General features: G+C 49.9%; 2 protein-coding genes across 4 annotated transcripts in view; one reads left to right on the forward strand and one right to left on the reverse strand.

The window, feature by feature from the left end:
• NIPAL3 (NIPA like domain containing 3) overlaps positions 1–7560 on the reverse strand; it is a 43591-nt gene extending 36031 nt beyond the window's left edge. The window contains exon 1 of the mRNA XM_037032685.1: positions 7455–7560. The gene's annotated coding sequence lies outside the window, so the exon portion shown is untranslated. The remainder of the gene's footprint in view (positions 1–7454) is intronic.
• STPG1 (sperm tail PG-rich repeat containing 1) overlaps positions 1–23680 on the forward strand; it is a 39052-nt gene that overhangs the window by 2520 nt on the left and 12852 nt on the right. For 2 of the 3 annotated variants that reach the window (XM_037032687.1, XM_037032688.1), the window contains exons 2-6: positions 31–174; positions 4338–4456; positions 12088–12189; positions 16837–17007; positions 21460–21568. In XM_037032687.1, the coding sequence (XP_036888582.1) occupies positions 102–174; positions 4338–4456; positions 12088–12189; positions 16837–17007; positions 21460–21568 (574 nt within the window). In that variant the 5' untranslated portion in view covers positions 31–101. The remainder of the gene's footprint in view (positions 1–30; positions 175–4337; positions 4457–12087; positions 12190–16836; positions 17008–21459; positions 21569–23680) is intronic. The other variant, XM_037032689.1, reaches the window with a different exon arrangement.

Here is a 23680-nt window from a genome sequence, read left to right on the forward strand (position 1 = left end):
CCCTACGAACGCTGTCTTTTGCCATTTCAGGTGCTTGGAAGAACATGTTGTAGTAGAGTTTTTCATCAAATGAAACGCAACACAGAACTTTGCTAATAAAGATGGAGATCTCCACACGGAAAGACCAACAGCCTGGCCAAAAATATTCCAGAATTCTCAGCAAAATACAGAAAGGTCTAGTGAATTTAATAACAGGTGTCTCTGGGAGGGGGTGGTTTGAATATTGTAGTTGTACCTAAACATATCCACTTATACTAATCATTCTATATTTTATATGGGATCCGGCAGGAGTAACGCCTTCTTGAGTGTGGTTGGTAGGGTAATAACATGGGTGTAATAATTTATAGTTTTAATTTGAACATTTCACTTAAAATGTCATATGGTGTGCTTCAGTGTGTTATTGTTATGTTACAGAATTACGTGCTTATTATGTAAGAAAATGGGGGGGGCTGTCATTTGTGCTGGACCCTGTATTTATCCTCATATTCACTATTTTTCAGAGCTTTTTCATCCCTTCAGATGGAGACAGATTCCCAACTGGTATCATTGTTCTTCTGCCTGAAGAAGAACATGTCTTTTTAAAAAAAGATTTTATTTATTTAGAGAGAATGGAAGGGAAGGAGAAAGAAAGGGAGGGAAACATCACTGCGTGGTTGCCTCTCACGTGCCCCCCAACTGGGGAACTGGCCTGCAACCCAGGCATGTGCCCTGACTGGGAATCGAACCAGTGACCCTTTGGTTCGCAGGCCTGGGCTCAATCCACTGAGCCACACCAGCCAGGGCCCTTTAACATTTCTTATAGTTCCAGTTTGCTGGTGATTAATTCTTTCAGTATATATATCTTTATTTTGCTCTTGTTTTGCCGGGTATTTTACAGGGTACAGGATTCTAGGGCAACAGAGTTTTTTTCTTCTCCTACCTTAAAGATGTTTCCGACAGTCTGCTATCTCCTATTTGTTACCTTTGTAGGTAAAGTGTCTTTCTTTCCACCTAATTTTAAGGTTTTTCTCTTTATCACTGCCACAACGTGGTTTTATTCATGTTTCATGTGCTTGAGGTTCATGCACTTTCTTGGATCTGGAGGTCTATAATTTTTATCCAACATGAAAATGTTTAATTTTTTTCTTGAAATATTTTTTTCTCTCTCCCCACATCTCTTTTTTGGGGAGTCCATCGCCTGTATATTAGCCTCCTAGCAGTTGTTGTGCGGCTCACTGGTACTCTGAGGTTTTAAATCTTTTTCTCTCTGTGTTTTATTTGGGGTAGTTTCTAAGTCTTCCCCTTCACTAGCGCCCCCCCCCCCAACAGTGGGTAGCCTTGTGTTAATCTCATCTGGTGTATTTTTTTAACCTCAGATGTCTTAGTTTTCATCTATAAAAGTGTGTTTGGGGTCATTTTTACGCCTTCCACGTCTCTACTTAAAATATGCTAATTGTTTCTGTAGCCTCTGGAAGATATCACATACAGCTGTTATAGACTATTTCTGTAGTTCTCTGTATCATTTCTGAGTTGGTTTCAGTGGTTTCCTCCTCGTGATAAAGTGTGTTTTCTCCCTTCTCTGCATGCTCCCTGAGTTTTCACTGGGTGCCAGACATTCTGAATTGGGTCTGTGTCTACATCTTTTTTGTGGTCCTCTCGATTCCCGTGCTTTATTCTGAGATGCACTTCAATTATTCAAACAGTTTGACTGTATGAAGTCTCACTTTGAAGCGTTGTCCTTTGGATCCAGAGCAGGATTTAATCTGGGGACAATTTCACCCTATTTCTGAGGCCAGACCCTTCCTCACACGCTGCTGTGGGTTCTGTGAATTAAGAGGTTTCCCACTCTGACTGTGGAGCAAGAACGGTTCCTGCCCAGCGCGCACTTCAGGCACTATCCACCCTAATTCTTTCATCCGAGTCTTTCCCCAGCCCTGGGTTGTTCCCTCGTGGGCATATGCTAATCAGTATTCACTTGGGGGGACCCCAGCACCCCTCTTCGGAGCTCCTCCTCTGAGACACTCTCTCTTCTCTGGTTCTGGGTCCCGTGACATCTACTGTGTGGGCTTTCTGGGCTCCCAGATCAGTTTCCCCAACTCAAGGCCACCAAGCTCCACCTGCATTCCTCCTTCCCATGCCGTGGCCTGGAAACTTCCCGAGTAAACAGGAAGCTGAGGGCCATCTTGCAGCAGGCCTTAAATGTTTCCCATTCCCAGGGGTCCCTATCCTCTGTTGCTCAATGTTCAGTGTCTTGACAATTATTGTTGCATATACTTTGCCCATTGTTAATTTTTTCCCGTGTCAGGAGGGCAGATCCAGTCCCATTTTGGTTGGAAATGGAAGGCTACTATCTAGAGAGTTTTTTTTAAATCCTATTTTTTTTTTGGTGGGTCTCACGGAGGGTTGCTTTGACACTGGCTGTCCCACCACAGCCAGGAGCCGGAGTGTTTGATCTTCCTTTTAGTCAAGGAGAAACCTTTCCTTCCACCAGCGGAATGGCCTCCCTTTTACCTTTTTAAATAAATAAATAAACAGCCTCCCCCTTTCTCTACTGCCTCCTCTGCAAACTCAGCTATTCCACTGACTTAGGTTTTTAGACAAAAGCTAGGAGGCCGTGCATCTACTGCCTCTGATGAGCTCTTAGCTCCCTTAAAGAAAAATCACACAAGCGGCCACCTACGTAAACAGGCGAGGGAGGGGGAAGAGAGGAAATGAAGAAACCTACCATAGACGGATACTGCTGAATGGTTCCTAACCAAACATGTCTTCTGCTTCTGTGACTTGTTTCATCCAGAGCCCAGGCACAGTAGGCTAGTTGGCCGCCTCCCAGTATTTCATTCGTTCATTCACTGTCTATGAGCCGGGCTCAGAAAGAGGGGGCGCAGCTTCGAGTTTGGGAGCCTGAGCTCACCAGACACCCTGTGCTCGAACCGCGGGTGTTGCTCTGTGAAGTGCTGCTGTGTGATTGATGAGCAGCTCCATCGCTCTCGGCCTCAGTTTCCTCGTCTGCAAAGCTCGTTGGTCACAGTGTCTCGCAAGGGGCCCCCGTTGGCATCGGGCTCCCCTGTCTGAAAAGCGGTTTTGTTTTTCCAAAAATTCAGAGACTAAGAAGTAGGCCTTCAAGACGGTTTTCATGCAGCCTCACCCCCACCCTAGCACAGCCCTCCTTTCCTGCTCTCGGCTCTCTGAGCTCACCAGACACGCGGTCTTCCAACCTCAGGTGTTGCTCTCCTTGTCACCGCGCACATCTTCTCTCTGAGGGGGAGGCGTGGAGTGCTGAGGTAGCGTGGCCGGCTGTTGGGGACATGCCGCAGTCGGGAGGGCGTCCACCCGGAACCTGGCTTGGATGCCAAGACCCATGATGCCACACACACATCGAGGGGTGTGAGAAGGTTTATTGCTCACGTAACGAGCCTTTCTCAGGGAGAGCAGGGCAGGCCTCCTAACCTGGCCCAACAACAGACGGCAGCGTGAGCGGGCAGGGAAAGGAGACCTACCTGGGGCTCTACTGGGGTTGGGCCGGGGTTGGCTGAACACCTGGCCGGTGCCACGGGAGGGAGCATCGGGGCCTTTCATCAGCTCACCCAGACGTGGGGCGGAAAAGGAAGAGGGACAGACGAGGCTTAAAAGCTCCCAGCAGCCAAACTTTTCACTTCCACTGTGTTACCAAGTCTCACTACAAATTGGAGCCAGTTCTCTCACGCTCACAGGGTAGAGTTTGCCATCAGCCTGGTGTGCAGATAGGTGCTGCCTGTGGAACCAACACTGTGGACATTCTCCCATACGTGGGGAGTGGGAGGAGGGGAAGGGGGATTTCGTATAGTATTTATACCTCACAACCCAGGGGTACAAAATCATAATTTGATTTCCTATAAATGAGGCCCTTCTGCTTTTTTAACCCCATGTCTGCACAAAGCAGAGAGATAAACTTATCCTGTTTTGCTCGGTGCCCTGAAAGTGAGGGGGCCCCACTCTGGGAGCTCCCTGCCCCCCTGGGTCTTTACGGCACGTTGCTGATGCGTGACTCCGGCCCTGGGATGAGTGATGGTTTTGTGTCCCCTTCCTGCTTGACAAGAACACCTTCCCTGTCGGTCTTCCCTCTCCCCCAGGACAATTCACTTTCACTCTGTCACCCAGTCTGGCTACTTTAAGAGCTGGAGGGGGGAAATCCCAAAGATTACCAAGAAGGAAAGAAAGTGGGGGATATTTTAAAAGCCCAGTTTCATGTTTATCTCTTGTCAAAAGGCGAGTGTCTCCTCTATTTCATGTAAGATAAAGCGTTAATAGACAGCTCTGTGTTTTCTGCATTTCTCAATTCTTTGTTCTGTGCTAATTTTTGTTTTGTTTTTGTTGTTTAGGTTTTACTGCTGCGTATCCAACACAATCCTCCATTCCTGTTAAATATAAGTCTTCAGTAATTCCAGAATCAGAAAAAAGAGGATTCAATAGTCAAGCCAAGAGATTTTATCATAAGACGGTAATGACATTGTCTTAGAGATTCTTTATGTTTAGTTCGGATTTAGTCTGTCCGGGGATAAGCAGGCAAGCCTGGCTGGTGCGTCTGTCCCTGTGACCAGCAGAGGGCAGTGTTACCCAAGGGGCCACAGCAGCCTCTCCAGTTGTTCTCCGGCTTGTAACAAGGATTTGGAACAGGCTCATAGACACAGATTGTGGGCTGGTTGCCAGAGCGCAGGGGGCCTGGGGGGCTGGGTGAAAGAGGCGACGGCGGGATTGAGAAGTACAAATTGGCAGTTACAGAATAGTCACCGGGTTGTAAAGTACAGCGTAGAGAATGGAGTCAATAATATTGCAATAACTGTGTATGGTGCCAGGAGGGTGTGGGCCCTGGAAGTATCAGGAAGCAGGGGTGGGGGCGGGGGTGGACTTTGTAGAATATGATTGTCTGACCCAGCGATTTTCAACTGGTGGCCACAAGAGGCACTGGTGCGCCACCGGAACTGTTAAAACAGGCAGCACCTGACATTTAGTCAGGGGCACTGACCTCTTTTCCCTTCTCAGATTGTCCAATAACAAAATGACAACAGCCAACAACACAGCAGTAGTGGTCCGGAGTGAATGAATCAAAGTTAGAGCTATTTTTTGGTCAGATTGGCAAAAAATATATCTTTTGGTGTGCTGCGGAATTTTAGTAGTTTTTGTGTGCCATGAGATTTTTTTTTAAAAAATTGAAAATTGCTGGTCTAACCACTATGCCAAATGCTTGAATCCAATATAAAATTATATTGCAAGTAAAAAAATAAGGAGAATTTTTAGAAATTGGCCAAAAAGATATCAAATCTAGGGGAAGCAGCATGTCGGGACTTACGGCACTACACTGGACCAAAAAAGAATTTTTTAATAAAAAATGTATTTTTAAATTATTATAGAATAAAACATTCAAAAAGATCCCAGAGAAAGTAAAAAGTAAAATAAAGTAAAAAAGATCAAGTAAAAAGTAAAACTCTTTTCTATTTCTCTCCCAGCCTCTCTCCTTATAACATGAAAGGAAGTGAGATTTTCTTCAAATAACATAAAAGGAACAATAAAAATCTAATACATTTAAAATAACCTTTGTGATGAGGGCCCCCTCTTTTGTTAGACTTCTTTTAACAACGTCTCATTACTGTTCCTGCACTTCCTCTGCTCTCGCTCTCTCCCCCAAATATCTGTGTCTCATATCCTCTTTGATCTAGAAAGTTCTGCTTGGCTTCTGAGGGCTCCTCACCTAACTGGGGATTTCTCGTCAGCTCAAGGCTGGGGAAGCGGACCTTTCCTCTCTCACCAGCAGGGGGCTCAAGCAGCTTGCAAACGTTTTGAATTTTCTTTAAAATCCTCATTCCCTGACTCATTTGATCAAGATCTTTAGAATAACTTTTTTTTTTGAGTGATCATCATCTCAGTTGCCTTTTGCTGCATTCTAAAAATGCTTTTCATGTCGCTATCTTGCCAAAATGGTGCAGAGGGAATGAGGAGATGTAGGTTCTGAACGGATGCAGGTGAGTCGGGAGGGAGTTAAGGGGCCGCCCCTTTGCCCCTCGCCTGCTCCTCCTCTGTGAACAGGAATGCCAAACTAGAGACCCCTTAAGTCCCTTCCACTTCTGGCATTTTAGGATTCTAAGAAAGCAAATAATAAACACTATAGTGTGTGTATACACTCTCTCACACACATACATATTTTTAATTACTTGTAGGTTTTCCCCAAAGATGATGAATATTTGCTTGGAATTTTCTCTCTTCTCTCTGTAGTGTCTCTGTGTTCTAACTGTCTGCCTGTTTGTCCCTGTTTTTAGTCTGGTTTCCCATTTGCTAGTTTAACAAAAACATACTGTCCATCTCTAGGGTGTTTGCAGCCCAACTTCCAATGAAAATACTAGCAGTCACCATGGACTGAACCCCGCTGTGGGTGAAATCATTCTGAGACCACATCTCTAATCCTCAGAACAATTCTGCAGGGAAGGGTTTATTATCTTAACAGAAGAGGAAACCGAAGCTTAGGGAAGTTAAGTGACCCGCCCAAGGTCACACCACGCCGGGGTTGGCACATAAGAGGCCCTACATAGATATTTGCTGAATCAATGGAAAGATTTAGACCTCAAACCCAGGTCTAGCTCACCCCAAAGCCTCATGCCCTTGCCACACACGGCGGCACACCCCCCTTTGTGGCCTGGAAGCCGCAGAGCTGATCTATGGAAGGCAGGGAGCGTGTTTCTGAAGAGGACTGAGCAAAACAGACCAAGCTCAAGACAGGGGAAGATGTCCAGTAGCGGGTGTGAGTCTCCATTCTATGGCACCTAGTGCCCAAGATGCTCGTTCAGAAATGGAGTGAGCTGGCTTTTAAAGTCAGTGCCTTAAATTACTATTGGCTTTCAGAAAATTTCTGCTGAAGGAGCCCAGGTACCAGCCAGCCAAATCTGTAGGCAGCGTCAAATGTGGAGAAATAGCTCAGACATTTGATGCGTGCCTTTTGAATATGATCGCATTGGTTTGCCATGGAAACTTTCACCAAAGTGTTTGAAAGCATTTGGTAAACAAGTATAAAATGTTGTGGAAAGGGCAAGAAGTCCCTAAACTGGTTCCCTATGTTCGGTTCTGTTAACTAGCTGCGTGCCTTTAGTCAGCTGACTTTCCCGGGCTTCAGCCTTCTCATCCGACACATAAAACTTGGATTATATCATTTTATTAGGCTCTTCGAGCTGTAAACACAGAAGAAAATGTCTTATTCGATGCTCATGCTTCTTGTCTTTCCTGAGGGAACTGGGCACTGCTAAGTGGAGGATCTTGTTCAGGATCACCCCATAACTGAGTGAGGCAATACGGAGTAAGAGCAGATTTTAAAGCTCCAGTGTCTCACCACCCTTCTTAAAACTGCTCGCCCACACCCTGGGCCTGATCTCATGACTTGGTTGTGGCCTCACATTAATTCTGTGACCCACTCAGCACATCTACCAAGGGCGCCCTTTGACACGCGCTCTTACCTTCTCAGCCTGACTGTGCAGGAAACACCAAGGCCATGTCCCCCAGCTCACCTTCCCCGTTCGAATCTGACTTCTGGGTACAAGGGACCCTTCCCGGCGCTCAGGCTCAGGACTGGCGGCGGCTCTGGCTGCTGGAAGCGAAGTCTGCTTCCTGACTTCGCTGTCACAGTTATTGCATGTCACAGTTATTTACGGGTGTGCTGGCGACTCTCCTGCGTGAAGGGACATGTCTTATCTGAGCCCAGGAGCCCGCTGGACATTTTCTTCCCCCCACCTCCCCAGTCCTGTCCCCGTGTCATCCTGGACTGTGGTTACTGTTTCCAAGCCGTGTAGCACTCAGGGTACCCACTTAACATCTTTGCATCTCTGTTTCCTCATCCTAAAAATAAGGATGTTATCACAGGTAGGCCCTCTCCAGGGATTGCTGTTCTTAGGTTCTAAACCTGATTGATCCCTCTGGGCTCAAATAAACCAGTAGTGGTAGGATGTGGGCACCATTTCTTCCCCCGGACATGCTCTAAAAATACATGTTAATTCCATGCATAGCCTGACGGTCCATCTGCCCTCTCAAGTGGTAAGCTGGTGAATTGGAGTGAAATTGTACAAAGTTGATTCTGTTCACTCATTAACTCAATAAGGCACCGGACTGCAGGTATTTCACATGTCAGGGATATTTAAATGAAAAGAAGCTGACTTTGCATAGACCACCATGTTCAAGGGGGTAATCACCCCAAGTGTGTGCTCAGTTGCACGTCAGAGCCACAGCGCCCCACTCTGGATGCCTGGCTTCTCTACAGCAGTCACAGGGCCCTGCAGAGGGGCCTGCAGCGCACACCCCCAGAAACAACAGCTCCGGCTGTCCCTGCAGCGAGCTGGACTCCCTTCAAAGACCTTTGCAGTTGGGAAGTCATTTAATCCCCATCACAGCCCTGTGAGCTGCCTCCCATCATCGTCCCCACTGTCCAGATAATGACCCTGAGACACAAGGAGGGTTAAGTAACTTGTGCAGCCAGGGTCCAGGCAGAGTGAGGACAATCCCAGGCCGCAGCTCCTGGTCCCCAGACGCTGTACCCTGGTGGCTCCCCTGGGTGGAGGCCAGCATACCCTCCTCTGAACTCCCCAAGCCAGTCTTACGCCCCTGACCACCTTCTGCTTGGCCTGGTGGAAGAGGGTGTGCGCGTCTTATCTCCACCTGAAGTATGAACTGGACAGAATGTATGAAAGCAGGAATAGAAAGTCCAAGCTGTGCGGGCGTCCACAGCTGCAGGCTGTGGGACAGTAAGCCCTCCCACAACCTGGGGAGATCTCTGGGGGGAGTAGGTGAATGCCCCGCTCCCTCTTCCCCTCCTCCTCGTCCCTCTCTCAGCTTGCCCAAGGCCAAGTGAATGTAGGTCTGTGTCTCACCCTTGCCACATGCAGCGGCTGCCCATTTGGAACCTTAATCCTCCAAATGAGCGCTCACAGTGCATTTCAACTGAATGTCACCCGGATGTGCATTCAGTGGGAGAGGGGAGCACACCGACCTGTCGCCCCTTGCTCAGTCCCACTCTGAAGGTCTGCAGCCTGCCAGGGAAGGTCCACTGAGGCTGTCGGCGGCGGCAGTGCAGAGAGTGGTGACGATGGCAGTGGCTGCACCCACCGGCACTGCTGTGACCTCTGTCCCCACGTTGACTCATTTCATGGTCACACCAAGAGGCGGGTGCAGGAGGCAGCAGCCACCGCTGCTTTCAGCAGAGCTCAGCAAGCACTCACGAGAGCTCACAGAAATAGTTCCTCATCCCTTCTCCCTCCCCACACCCAGCTTTGTTTTGTTGGCTTGTTTGGTTTTTTGCCCTGGGGGGTAGTATTGGCCAAGAAACTTTGGGGACGGCTAAGTGCACACCAGTGGCCAGTTGAACTCTCGCTCTCTGGGTTGTGCTCTGAAAGCCCCGCCCCCCCATCACACAGCATCAGTCGCATGACTGTTAGCTCGGGGTGGGAAGGCCCAGATTTTCATGGCCTTCCTGGAGAGCCGTTCACTGCCCCCAGGAGGTGCGGGAGAAGGCTCGGATTCTCTGCAGCTGGACATTTCCCTCCACGTTGCCTAGAAGCCTACGTGGGTGTCCGGTGAGGCTAGCCAGCTGGTAAACCAGCTCTCCCCTCCACCAGGAAAGGCCCCGATTTATAGCATCGGCCAGTTTCTGTGGTGTAAAGACTCTCAATTCTGGAGAGTTAACAGTCGCCCACACAGGCTGCCACGTATGGCCACTGGGAGGACTCGTCCCGGGCAGCCATGAAGAGCAGACCGGCAGCGATTTCCTCTCCAGGCCAAGAGGGATACTCCTCTTCTTATTGGCCTGGACTCAAACCAGTTGGCCACGTGCAGAATTAAAACGTGACTGAGGCCCAGTAGGGTTGCATATTTAGCAAAGTGAAAGTACCGGATTCTTAATTAATTTAGAATTTCAGATAAATAACAGAGACCTATTATACTATAAATATGCCCTAAATAGTGCACGGGATACTTATCCCAAAGTTCCTAACTTTGGGATAATACTTATCCCAAAGTAGCGTTTGTAGTTTATTTGAAATTCAAATGTACGTGGGCAGCTTTGCAGGTCTTGGGTTTTATCTGGCAGCCCTAGCTCCTCCGACACTACAGGGGCCCGGAAAATTCTTGTGAGCTGATGGCCATGTTGAGAGAGTGGCAATAGGCTGGGAGTAGAGGTGTGTATCTTCACTGCTCCCTGCTTAAACCCAGAAGAGAAGAAAGCAAAACACAACAAACAAATGAACCTAGAACAGTCACAGTCAAATTCTCTGCCTCAACTGTGCCTTGGGTTAGGGACTTTGAAAGCTAACAGGCACTCAAAGACATTTAGTCCAACATCTCTGATTTACAAATGAGGAAACAGATCTAGGGAGGTGACTGGCTCAAGGTCACCCGACTAGTAGCGGCCTTGGGAACAAGAATTCCTGATTCTTAGCCCAGTGAAAATGTTTGCTTTTATCCTACACATTCAGAGGTGAAGAGCAGACTCTGTACTAAGACTGCCTGGGTTCAAACTCTGACTTTGACAGCTACTGGCTCCATGGGCCTTCCCTCCTACGGCCCTGGCTTCTCATCTTCCAAATGGGGAGGAAATGAGCCAATGCATGGAAAGTACTCAGAACAGTGCCCAGCACGCGGTGACCCCTCCGCAAATAAATGCTAGTCCCGCACCCAGACCCCCTAGAAAAAACTCTTTCTCATTTCCCTGCAGCCCGTCGATCTGTACCCGCATGCCGGGACTCTTCTGAACTGGGCCTGGGGTTCAGTTCTGAACGGGGTGCTTGTGCCCCCAGTTGGGCTGATTCTTTCATGGCCTGCCTCACTCTCCCAGGCAGCCAGTCCTGCCCTGTCCCCCAGGGGTCACCTTCACCTACAAGACAGCAGCCAGCTCCCCTGCCACCATCCGCAAGGCTCCAAGGATCCCCTGCATTTAAGTTTCGGCACAGAAGAACCTGTTAATAGCACAGATAACCTTATCCTTTATATGAAATCATAATCACACACTGCTCAGGCCAGAATGGAACGTCCTTAAAGGCCCTGGTGATGCCATAAGCTTTCACTGTGCCCCAGGGAAGGTGCTAGGGACGGCGAGGACAGCAGGACAAGCCTGCGTGGCAGAACTTGGAGAGGGCGAGCTCTGCAGTCGCCATTTGCCCCTGTCTCCTTATGACGGGCCCGATCGTGCCCCCACAGCAAAGGACTGTGTACACCCTGCGCTTAGCACTGGATCCAGGTACCACCTGGAGGTGCCACTGAGCACGGCGGGGCCCTAGGCAAATTCATCTCCACATGCCGCGGTGTCTCCGTCTGTTAAGCGAGGGCAGTGGTCCCTTCGGCATCAGAGGGTGTGATAAGACGACCTTCAGAAAGCTCCTGGCACCGAGCTGGCGTCCAGCAAGCCCTCGAGACAGAGCAGCATCCTGATCCCTTCATGCTTCTTGCCCAGCCAACTCCTGTCCGCATGGACTTCCCCTGGTGCCCAGTGTGGGAGAGGAGGTGAAGGGTCAGTCCACAGCTGCAGCAGGAATAAGCCTCGAAACCAAGCTTTTGTTTATTCCTAACACACCGCATCGCTCAGCACCTGAGCCCTGTGCACCTGCCTCTCTCGGTCTGAGAGTTGGAAACGGCCTTGTTCAGGATGAAGGTTGTTTTTGTTTCATTTTGCTTCATAAACAGAAACACTCCCTGATTTCTCCTCTGAAAGGCTGAGGAGGAAGCTGAGTCAGGTGAGGTGTGGTTACGTGGAATCGGTTCCCCTCCCCTCCCCATGGGCTCGGCTTACCCAATCCATGTACACAGACATTTTATGCTCATGTCTCTAATGGTGGGAAAACGGCAGCAATGTAGCACGTAGTAGGCAGGAAGAGCGAGGGCTTTGGGGGTCCCAGCCCGGCTCGGAATCCAGCCTGAGCACTCGGAGGCCGCCACAGCAGCGGGGCAGGTCGGGAGGTTCTGGAGCCCGGCTGGCACTGGGAAGTGGCAGCGGTGCCCGCCCTGGCGGATTACGGTGAGGCTCCGTGTCAATGGGTGTGAAGCTTGGGGAGAGGCACCGTGGAACCGAACACGCACGTCCCGCTGACACCACGCACTCTTTCCTTCCAGGATGACATCCCGGGTCCTGGGTTCTACAACGTCACTCACCAATCTCCAGTGTCCACCAGCGTCTCGCTGTCCAAGAGAGGGACGTGCGCTTTCCCCTCCATGGTGAGCCCCCTTCTCTCGAGTTCGGGCAATAACCGATCAGTGGTTCCCTTCGTATGGTGCGTAATCGCATATTGCGCAGCTGATGCCTTCTCTCCAAAGGCCTGTGGTTCTAATTAGGAGAGTAACCGCCTCCTCAGATTTCATGCAGGTAAGTTAGAGCCCGTGTCTTTACTTTTCCCCCTTGCCATCACTACACGTTGCCAGAACCTTATCATCCAAAATCAGCTTTGTCATCGTGGAGCAGACGAAGCAAATGTCGCCCTGAGATTTTTCAGGCATACCAGCAAAAAGCTATTAGTATTCCACACCTCGCCCTAGTACGATGTTTTACACTGCTTAGACTAATTGGATTATCCAAATTATTGAGAAATCCAATGGGACCGAAAAGAAGGCAGGCAGGGGGCCTGAAATGCAGCAATGCTCCTCCCCTCCCCATTTGTCAGACATGGCTCTTCATCTCCGTGGAGGCTGACAGGGAAGCAGCTGTGTGAAGTGTCGCTGTCCTTGGCCAGGCTTGGGCAGAGGTAGCTTTTATTTGAATATTTGTAAATTTGCCCCCCCAAAAGATATAGCAAGGAAAAGAGTCAAACTAGGGTAAGACAGACTGAAGTTAAAAAGTAAAAAAGNGGCCTGAAATGCAGCAATGCTCCTCCCCTCCCCGTTTGTCAGACGTGGCTCTTCATCTCCGTGGAGGCTGACAGGGAAGCAGCTGTGTGAAGTGTCGCTGTCCTTGGCCAGGCTTGGGCAGAGGTAGCTTTTATTTGAATATTTGTAAATTTGCCCCCCCAAAAGATATAGCAAGGAAAAGAGTCAAACTAGGGTAAGACAGACTGAAGTTAAAAAGTAAAAAAGAGCCCTGGCTGGCGTAGCTTAGTGGATTGAGCATGGGCCTATGAACCAAAGGGTCGCCAGTTCGATTCCCAGTCATGGCACATGCCTGGGTTGCAGGCCAATTCCCAGCAGGGGACTCATGAGAGGCAACCATACATTGATGTTTCTCTCCCTCTCTCCTTCCCTTCCCCGCTAAAGGTAAATAAATAAAACCTTTAAAAACAAAAGTGAAAAAGGGAGCGAACCCAAACCCTAGTATTAACAAAACACATAGGCCATCTCTTTCCAAATTGTATTATAATGCCTGACATTGGAATTGATGTTTAAAAGCACACACAAACAGACCATTGAAGACGCGCTGAATGGGGCTACTTATTGGAATTCAAGTTTGGTGGAACCACATGCTCCGGGAGTGAACCGACCCCGAAGCTGCCTCCCTGTTAGCAAAGATGTGGGGACCACGCAGGCTGCAGGCTGCACAGAACAACAGGCCTGCACCCCGCTTTCTGCCCCGAGCCCCGAGAGCAAAGAGACTCAAGATGAGGGAAAGAAGCGCCTCATCTCACAGTGTCCTGGCAAGAGACACATAGGCGAGAGACAAGACTTAAGGCCTAACCCTGACTCCCTGCTGTGGGTCCCTGACGTGACCTCCCGCACGTCACCCTCCTGTGCTGAGCTGGCTCATGAAGCGGAGACTGCCCGGAGGCGCTGGGCACCTCAACACTGCGAGGAGTGGAAAACCCTTTGAAACTGCAGAGCATTAGAAACAGGTTAAATGTTATGATTGTTACCACCTGAGTCACTCACACTACTTCCTGCAACACCCAGGTTTTCTCCGTGAACTTCTTTGCCAAGTAGTGGTGCTGCCCATTCCTCCACGGTGCCAGAGACAGTGCTGAATCAGAGAGCGCATGCAGCCGGGTCCCTGTGAAGCTCTGTGGCCACTTCCCAAAGGACGCGGCTGCGCTGTGGGGAGGAGCCGGGGCCCACACGGAGGTCTGAGTCCTGCAGAATCGGATCAGGCCTTATAGATCCCGAAAAAACTTAAGCCAAACCCCAAACAAGGCAGACATTGGGTTGTTCAGGCTTCCTCTCCCCTCCTTGACGAATGTGAGAATTTATATTGGTGTTTACAGACACGTAAGTTTTTATATCCTTAGATCTGTCAGGGGGTCCTCACGCCTGACCTGGTTTCTTTCTGAACTGGCTGTGAACTTCATACCCGCGCCCTCTCTGAGTGGCTTGTGCCTCTAGCAGCGCCTCCGGTTCTGAACCCGACGACTCTGAGGAAGTGAAGAATGGCCCTCGTCAGGGAGAGAGCTGCCTTGTTGACACTGGTCCCACCAGGAGGAGCGTGACTGTGGGTGAGGCTGACCAAAAAAACTCTGGGTCTGTAAATCTGAGATGCTTCCTGGTGAGTAGGGCAGCGGCTACACCCAGCCTTTTCAGAGACCTGTCATCTCGCTCAGTCCAGACTGTACATGAACTTCATCAATTGTCCCCCATCTCTGCTTCAGAATTCCTCACAGGACCAGGGAGGTACACGAGGCAGGTGGGAGGAGACTCTAATGGCCTCTCTATGTTTGCACAGTGTCAGGAGCAGTTCTCGAAGAGATCGTGCCTGCATGCCTGCGTGCATGCTGGGAGAGGTTCCCAAATGCCAGCGTGTGGCCAGAGCAGAGGCCACAGGCCTGGCAGTTAAAAGAAAGCCAAGGGCGGGGAGGGCTGGTGGGGGAGTGTCACTTCAGCTGTACTCTGAGACAAATTACAATGCTTTACAAAACATCACCTCTACTTGGAATGTTTTAGAACAGCTTCCCCCAAAATGTACATAAATAGGTTTTCTAGTCCAAGAGGATTCAATGGTCCAGTAAATTGATGAAGTCTGGCCAGGTTTCTGTATCGCAGGCCATCTCGGAGCGTTTAATACGTCAGTGTGTACTGCGAACCTTTCCAGTGGGAGCACGGACTGAGATTTCTCAACGTTTTTTTGACTGGCGAGCCCCGTCCCAGCTCCTGCCGACACCAGCACAACCTTAGCACATGGAACTGGTTCACCAAGGAACGCACACTGGGAAGTGGTGCTTCGGAAACTGGAGCTTGCCTGCTCTGTCTGGCAACTCAGATGGCACCACCAGGGAAGGTCTGGCCTCGCCACCCTTCTTCCATGGAAGTTAAAAGAAGAAAGAGCGAAGGTTTGCTCACTGGGCAGAGGAGACATGGGGCAGGGCTGCTTCTCGAACGACAGCCTCCCACGGTCATTCATCAGTTGCTCCTCTTGGCCCGTTCTCTCTGGAGGGGGTACCTGGGCCGCGTCACATGGTGGAGGCCGGCTGCCTGGCTGAGAATGTTGGCTCTGCCGCCTGACCAGCCGATAAGCTGAGTTTCCTCATGCTTCCATACGGTGAGGATAATCATGATATCCACCACCCAGGGTTGCCATGGGGAGTAAACGCAACAACCCCTGAAAACTGCTCAGTTAACTATTGCCCAAAGTGCAAAGGCAGCCCTGACTGGTGTGGCTTGGTTAGGTGTGGTCCCACCGAGTGAAAGGTCTCCAGTTCGATTCCCGGTCAGGGCACATGCCTGGGTTGGGGCCAGGTCCCCGGTTGGGGCTGAGCGAGAGGCAACTGATTGATGTTTCTCTCTCTTTCCTTCTCCCTCTCTTCCCCTCTCTCTAAAACTAACAAAGAAACAAAAAGCAGCTGCCAAGTGAGTACAAGGCTGGGGTGACCTTACTTCTGGGAGCATCAGTGAGTCTGTACAAGCTGGGGGAGGCAGAGGTGGACTGAAACCCAGCTTTGACTCTGAGCAGCTGAGACCCTGGACCAGAGCGCTCCTGCTCCTGGGGGGCGGCCCATCCCCCACACACCACAGGAGTCCTTGAACCTGGTGTTGAGAGCAGTTGCCACCGGGCAGGGATGGAGGAGCTGGGGGAGGTGCTCACGCCTTCCCGTCGCCACCCGACACCCGCACTTTCTCTGCTTGTGTGGTTTCCCACCTTACCAAGCCGAGGGAACCCAGAGCAACATGCCTGAGCTTTTAGCTGGAGATTAGTGAGAAATATTGGGCTTTTCTGGGCTCCAACCCTGGCCACACTGTCCCAGGGTGAAGTGATGTTATCTCCCAGTTTCTGTGGCTTTTGTCCCTTTTCATTGGCAAACATTGATTCTGTTTGTTTTTGGTTTTGTTTGTTCTTCTTTTTTTAAACTAAAAGTGGTTTATCATGGCTTCCTGGAAGAAGTAGAATTGATTCTGTTGAGACAGCAAAAATATTGCAGGGTTTTATGAAGTCAGTAATGAGGCGGGGACAGGAGGTGCCGGTGGACAGCCATCTCTCTGGAGCCCGGTACCCAGAAGACAGAAGACAGAAACAGACTCATTATTTAGGCAATTCAGATCATTTAACCTGAGAAAGAAGGCAGGCTGCTTCCTTCTGAGTAGAAGGAAAGCTTCGGTTGCAAGAAGAAAGTCTACAGGTTCCATCTTATTAATTCCCCAACAGCTGATGGTGAGTCAGCTGTCAGTGGCTTGAAGCAGGATTGGGTGAACATGCATCCACGGCAAAATTATTTTGGTCAGGTCCTAAACATAGATGAGTAATTTGGTTAGTTTACCGAAGTCCAAACGGGTCTGAACTTGCGTTTTCCCCGAGCAAATCCTCAAAATCTGATGTCAGCTGATTGTTGTTACCTGCTCGAGCTTGACCTTTCACACAATGCTTTCAGACCTGTGGTTGAGTAGCGCCACTCTGACACCTGTCCTGCGGAGCCATGTTACGTGACAGTGCTGATTCCTTTGGCTTTCTCCTCACAGCGTGCCCGCCTGGACAGCATCGTTTCTAAGTACCCGGCAGCTAATGCATACACTCTCCCGTCACGTTTTGTCTCAAAGAAAGACTTCAGCAATTCCTGTTCCAGCATGTTCCAGTTGCCAAGCTTTGGGAAGGTTCTCAAAACGGAAACGCCTGCACCAAACCATTACAATGTAAGAACATTGCGTATGCTCAATGAATCTATATCGAAGGAGTGGTTTTACTGAAATAAAAGGAAGGAAGCAGGAACTGGGGGAAATAGTATTTTAATGCAATTGGTAAACCAGTCAGCGTCTGTTGGGTACCCAATGGATACGTGAGGCTGGTGCAAGACTCGTGGAGGGAATTTACGGAACCCAGAGGAAACCATGGCTGCGTGGAGGCCAGTGGAGGGTGCGGGAGGACTGTTCCCTGGGGAAAACACCGGACTCGCTCCTGCCAGTGTGTCACACCTCTGGAAATGAGTGTGTCAGTCACCCCTTTACCTGCAGACACTATTCGTTTAATATTTAGACTCTTAAGAGGAAAATGAACCTCTTTCTTTCCATATCGGAAAACCCAGTTTTTTAAGAGTAGCCCTCTGCCATTTATGACGCTTTGGAGTCACGGAGGCAGAATGGNCAGTGGAGGGTGCGGGAGGACTGTTCCCTGGGGAAAACACCAGACTCGCTCCTGCCAGTGTGTCGCACCTCTGGAAATGAGTGTGTCAGTCACCCCTTTACCTGCAGACACTATTCGTTTAATATTTAGACTCTTAAGAGGAAAATGAACCTCTTTCTTTCCATATCGGAAAACCCAGTTTTTTAAGAGTAGCCCTCTGCCATTTATGACGCTTTGGAGTCACGGAGGCAGAATGGTATATGATTCATGGCTTGGAACAAGTTCAAATCTTGACTTTACCACTTTCTAACTGTGTGGCTTTGGGCAAGTTCCTTAACTTTTCAGGACTCAATTTATTCGTCTGTAAAATGGGGAAACGTGTCTAGACCATAGTGTTCATGCAAATATTAAGTGAGGTAATCTGGGCTGAGCCCTTAGCACATGTAAGGCATAAATGGGGCATGAGATAGCAGTACTGTTGTGCCATATTTCAAAATATTTTGGTCTCACATACTTTATTTTTCACTTCCTTTTTCTTCTATATTACTTATAAATACTTATTTTTTTGACCGCAAAGATCCCGCCCACTTTCTATGACAGAACCAATCAATTACAATGTGCTCAGAGATTGTGAGTGGCCGCCAGGCCAGCACTGTCCAGTAGAAATGGGATGGGAGCCACATACATCATTTAAAATTTCCTGGTAGCCACATTTAAAAGTAAAAAGGAACAGGTGAGATTAATTTTAATAATAATTTCTATTTAACCCAGTATATTCAAAATATTATATCTTATCAATATAATATTATTAATTTGATGTTTTATATTTTTCCAGAATACTGTTTTTCAAATCCAATGTATATTTTATATTCGAAGCACATATTTTTAAAAGGATTTATTTTAATTATAGTTGACATATAATATTATCTTAGCTTCAGGCATACAATATAGTGACTGGACAGTTATGTAACTTACGCAGGGGTCACTCTGATGAGTCTAGGACCCATCGGACACCACCGGGCAGCTCACCTTGACCTGGACCAGCTGTGTGTCCAGTGCTCAGTAGCCACCCGTGGACAGTCGCTACTGTGTTGACAGCACAACCCCAGGGAGCCTTCCTCTGGGGTAACCAGGGCCTGAAGAGGGTGACGATGCTGATGAAGCACTTTGCATGGCCTGTGGTGTCCTGCTCTCATCTTCCCTGGCATTCACAAGAATCCATGGGATTATCTTATTCTCAGTTCACAGAAGGGGAAACCGAAGCTCAGAGAGGTAAAGGGACTTTCCCAGCGTCGCCCAGCTCAAAGGGACCCTTCGCACATTAGTGAGCTTAGGCAGGAAGCCATGGCATAAAGCTGGGGAGTGGTCAGAGTCACCCCGTCGCAGCCCTGCTGGGCACCCCTTTACAGTGCCCTGCTCCCGGCCACTGATGCAGCTTAGGTTCTACTGGGGACCTCAAGGCAAGGACTAGTGAACAGACAGGTAAGAGCTGAGCATGGTGCCCAGCTGTGAGAGAGAAAAACAGCGAAGCCTAAGAAAGAGAGAATATGTGAGGGGTGGGCAATGACATGTACTTTATACTGGGTGGTCAGAGAGGGCTCTGAGGCTGGGACCCGAGGACTGACGGGAGAACCAGAGTTGGGGGCCCAGCATACGCAACAGTCCTGGGAAACTACAACAGCAGGCGGCTTAGCCCCTGGGGAACTACAAGAAGGTAGTTTGAATGGCATTAGCTAGGAGGGGAGGGGATGAGGGGGTCAGGGACCAGTCTGTCGGGACTCTGAAGGCCCCGGAGGGAGTTTGAGTTTTGTTCTCTGTGTACTGGGAAGCCCTCGAGGGGACTGGGAGGTCTGGGATGATGTCATCTGGTGTCGTTTTTAAAGAAGCTCCCTCCAGCCTCTTTATGGACTGTAGTGCAGGCCAAGAGTGGACTTTGGAAAACCAGTTACGAGGCTGTTATGTTAACAGGAGAGAGGTCGCGGCCTGATAATGAAGTGATCATGAAGATTCTGGCCGTCGCCCCTTTTGCGTGCCTTGCAGAGGCAGCCCGTATCTCGTGAGGGTGCTTCCCCGCCCCACGGTGTGCTCCTTCACCCGGCTTCCTGCCTGCAATGCCCAGCACAGGCCCCGACATTCAGTAAACCCGCAGTAAATGTTGACGACATCCAAGGAAGAACGCCCAGTAATTAGGGTGCAGTTGTTCATCTAGAAAAGACCATTTCCCAAGTCAGCTCTGTCCTTCTGCCAGCCGATTAATTTCAGGTGCATGGGTTTTTTTGGTTCATTATTATTTTAATGTGGCTCTGAGAATAATACACACTCCTCATAAAATATTTTCAAACATTATAGAAACGCATGAACTACAAAGTGGAAATCCCTTAAAACTCTGCTCGCCAAAGCAAACCACCATCAAAAACAGGGTGCGGTTTCTTTCACAGTCTCCTCCTCCCTCGCTACCCGCCCCCCCCAGCGTCAGGATTATACTGTCCACGCTACGTGTGTATTTTCTACTTAACTACATAGCTACACTCCCCCAACCCCCCATGCAATACAGTAAATCAGCTTTACTCCCCCTCTTCGAACCGCCCATGGGGCTGTCTTTCTAGTACGGTGGTGCCATCTCCCAGTGACACACACTCAGCATGTACAGAAATGCCCTCTTTTCCCACTGTTTTTCTGTCGGGGTGAGGCGGGGGAGGAAAGCTGCAGTACTGCTGGGTCTCCAGGTGGCTTTTTTCAGACCTGGAGAACAATGGTTGAGCCTACTGGCGAGGAGCAGAAAGGCGATAATCCTGTTAGCCACACTGCGCATTGAGGTCTGCCCAGGCCTTTCTTCGCCCCTGCCTGCCACGATCCCCACTTCTCCGCTGGAATCCTTTTCCTTGGTTCTGTTATTACTTCCTCTCCGGCAACCTGGCTCCCCTCCCTATGTCCAGTAATTAGCCTGCTCCATCCGATCTCTTTGTTGGCCGGCTCTGCAGGCAGCCCAGCCATTAGGACCCTGGGAAACACTGAATTCCTCCACCTTTGTCAACACCAAATCAAAATGCCATCTGCATTTCTTGAGCAACATTTTTCTGACAAAGGAGTATCACAGACAAATCAACCCATCCTGGCCCCAGCAAATATTTTCACTCTTCGGTAAATATTCCCAGCCAACGCAGGAACGGTTTTTATGGTATGCTTTATCTAAGGAATACAGGAGACTGACTGCGAATTGGCATTTGAAATATTTATGATTCATGTGTAACATAAGAGCGATCTCACGGCTCTTTTTTTCTTCTTCTTCTGTTATTTTTAGAGTTCCAGCAGTTGGATGCTCTCAAATGTATAGTGTGTGGATCGGCCAACATTCTTAATTTCTGGTCAGTCCAGAAAAATCAAGACAAGAGCCGTGCTTACAAACCCAATCGTAACCTTAAAGCACACGATTTCCGAGTGTGCCCCAAGGCCTGCGTTTGTAGGGCTGTTTGAACAGTAGGGAGTCAGGTGGGGGGCGGCTAAGTGTTCTAAAAGAGTAAGGACCCTAGGGAAAACAATTTGCATGTGCAGCATTACACAGTTAAAAAAAATCAATAAAATATATTTAAAAAAACACACAACACTTCACTGTAGATGATTTCCAGGGACCTCCTGCCCCCCAGCCCCACCTCAACCACCCTCTGTTGGGGAGAAGGGGGGTCATCCGAGCTGTTTACAGAGGAGCAAACTCAAGTTCAGGGAAATTAAACCGTGCGTGCAGGGTTGCCCACCCTGGGTGTGGCACCGCGAGCCTGGAAGCCGGGTCTGCAGTTTGTTGCTCTGGGGCGCCAGACTCCTGCGGGCGACCCCAGCTCCAGGACTGCTCCGGCTGGCGTGGTGGTGAGGCACTGTCCGTGTGGCCTTTCTGCTCACGTCAGTTCATGTTCTGAGAAGGACACGTTTAAATTTGATTTTGTACCCAAACGTGACCCTCGTCCAGGCACGGTGACGAAGACGAAGGAAGGGAAGGCACCGGGCACGTCATGCGGAGTTTCTCTCCCCAGGCCTCTGTCTCGTGCTGCAAGCAGAGAAACAATGTCAGTGCCCGAGCCGGCTTTGTGTCCAAAACCCAGAGGGGACTTTGCACTGCTGCTGAAAGAGCACCTGCCCCAGGTAAGCAGCCGCCTTGCACTGGCCTGGACCTAAGGGCTCCTGTGCAGATCTGAGCTGTGGGTACCCATTCCTCCAGGGGGTCTCTGCAAGGAGCTGGGCCTTGGGGAGGTGGAGGTGGAGGCAGGTGTCGAACAAAGAGGAGAAGGTGGAGGCAAAGACCAGCTGTCCCCCTTTGGGGAAGAGTGGCTGGCTCCTGCAATGTCCCCAGAGCAGCCTGGTTGGCCTCCCCTTTGACACTTGCCTGGGACAGCCAGGTGGGGAAGTGTGCACATTCCTGTATCCCAGGCGCCACCACTGGGGGCGCACGACACCCAGTGCCCTGGCATTCAGCCGCAGGACTCTTTCCTTCCTCTGCCTGGAGGTGGCCTCACCATCCAGCCCCCAAACAAAGGAAAACAGCCCTGGTCAATCACCCAGCGCCCACTCCCTGCGGCCCTCACATGCCTGTCCTCACGGTCCGCACTCCTGGGCCTGTGATCCAGGTGAGGAAGGGGCTCAAAGAGGGGCAGTGACTTGCCCAGCGCCACAGGGCCGGCGACCTAAACTCCGAGGTACCTGACTGAGGAGACTATTCCCCTGTCATTCCGCTGTGACTCCCGGCGAATCATCAGGATTCGGGAGCGCACGAGGGCACGCCGGCAAGTGTCTTCCAGGGTGACTGCGCCCGTCCCGTGCCCCAACCTCCCCTGCCCCCACCTGCCAGTCCAAGCAGAAAGTTTTCACCACAGCACTCATTCTATCAGACTTTTCTAATGGGGACCCAAGACCCCAAGGGACCCTGGGGCCCCGGGAGGAGCAGGAGGGTTTGCCCCGGCAGTCACGCTTCTCGGAGAGGGGCGTGGTTGAAATTGCAGCGCACGTCAGATTTCAGATTTCGGCAAATCCAGATTAGAGCTGAGATCAGTCTACAGCCGAATAACAAAAGCAGCCCTAATTAGGAGGCTAAACCTCCCTGGAGCTCCCCAGCCTTGCATCATCGAGGGCACAGCCCCGCCTTGTTTGTTTACACAGGAGAACAAAGCCGGTGTCCCTGGGGTTTGGCCAGAGGCCTGCCAGGGAGCCGCGAGGTGTGGGCACCCCCACAGCCAACCACCTGTGCCCACCCTTGGGAGGGGGTCGNGCCTGGTCAGTGCCTGCCCTGCCCTCAGGCCTGGGCAAAGTGCTCACCTCTACCCATTCGCTGCTTGGCTTTTCCAAAGTTTGCATGTACCAACTGCAGAGGGAAATGCCTGTGCTAAAGTGCCATCTGAAAAACGTGGGGTGCAGAACTGAATCTGCTGCGTGAGCCCTGCGGCATTGCGAAACAGAGTCCCACGACCCTCGAGAACCAGAGCGTCACCCTCGGTCCTCTCTGAGCCCCGGCGGCAGGAATGCCTTTTTTCTTCTGTCTTTCAGCATTTTATAATCAAGCATTGCTTTAACCTTTTTTTTTTTTTTTTGGTAGGGATAGATGGGAGACAGGGAGAGAGGGGGAAAAAAGGAACAGAAAAATAACATGAGAGACATAAACCAATGTTATAAATGCTGCTGGCTGGACCAGTGTTACAAATGTGCTTAAAAAAAACCTTAAACTGTAGGCTGGAAACATCTTTTCAAGTTATTAAAAATCCTCCTAGAACATCATTTTAAAAATAGATGGATAGTAAAAGGGAAAAGATGTACATGATCTGAAGGGGAACCAGAGTGTATTAAAACAGACGTATAGTATTCCATGTAAGGGGAACCCCAGGTTAAGGAACAAAGGAACAGCTGAAATGTCAGCTGTTTTGAACTGATCCCTGACATAAATACAGCGGCAGCAAGCATCACTGTAGTTCACAGCTTGGGTACAATCGAGATTACTTCCGCATGTGGATGGCTTAAAGTCAAGTCTGCCGAGTCAGAGGGATGGGACATATTTCAGGTCTCTGCTACTTGTGACCAAGCTGCCCTCAGCCCAGGGACCGTGTGTCCTCCTGCTTCTCTGAGGCACTGTGTCCCTTGTCCTTGCCCTCCCCGTGTGTGACCGTCCAAGTAAAATCTTGCTAATCGGGTAGTGATGTTGTTTTCACTACCTTGGCAATGAAAAGTACATTCTATTTAAAACCAAATTAACTGCTCAATGTTTAGAAA

Source organism: Sturnira hondurensis, unplaced genomic scaffold (assembly GCF_014824575.4).
Source record: "Sturnira hondurensis isolate 20B ecotype Veracruz unplaced genomic scaffold, ASM1482457v3 Scaffold0021555, whole genome shotgun sequence".
In the NCBI taxonomy this organism is placed as follows: domain Eukaryota; kingdom Metazoa; phylum Chordata; class Mammalia; order Chiroptera; family Phyllostomidae; genus Sturnira; species Sturnira hondurensis.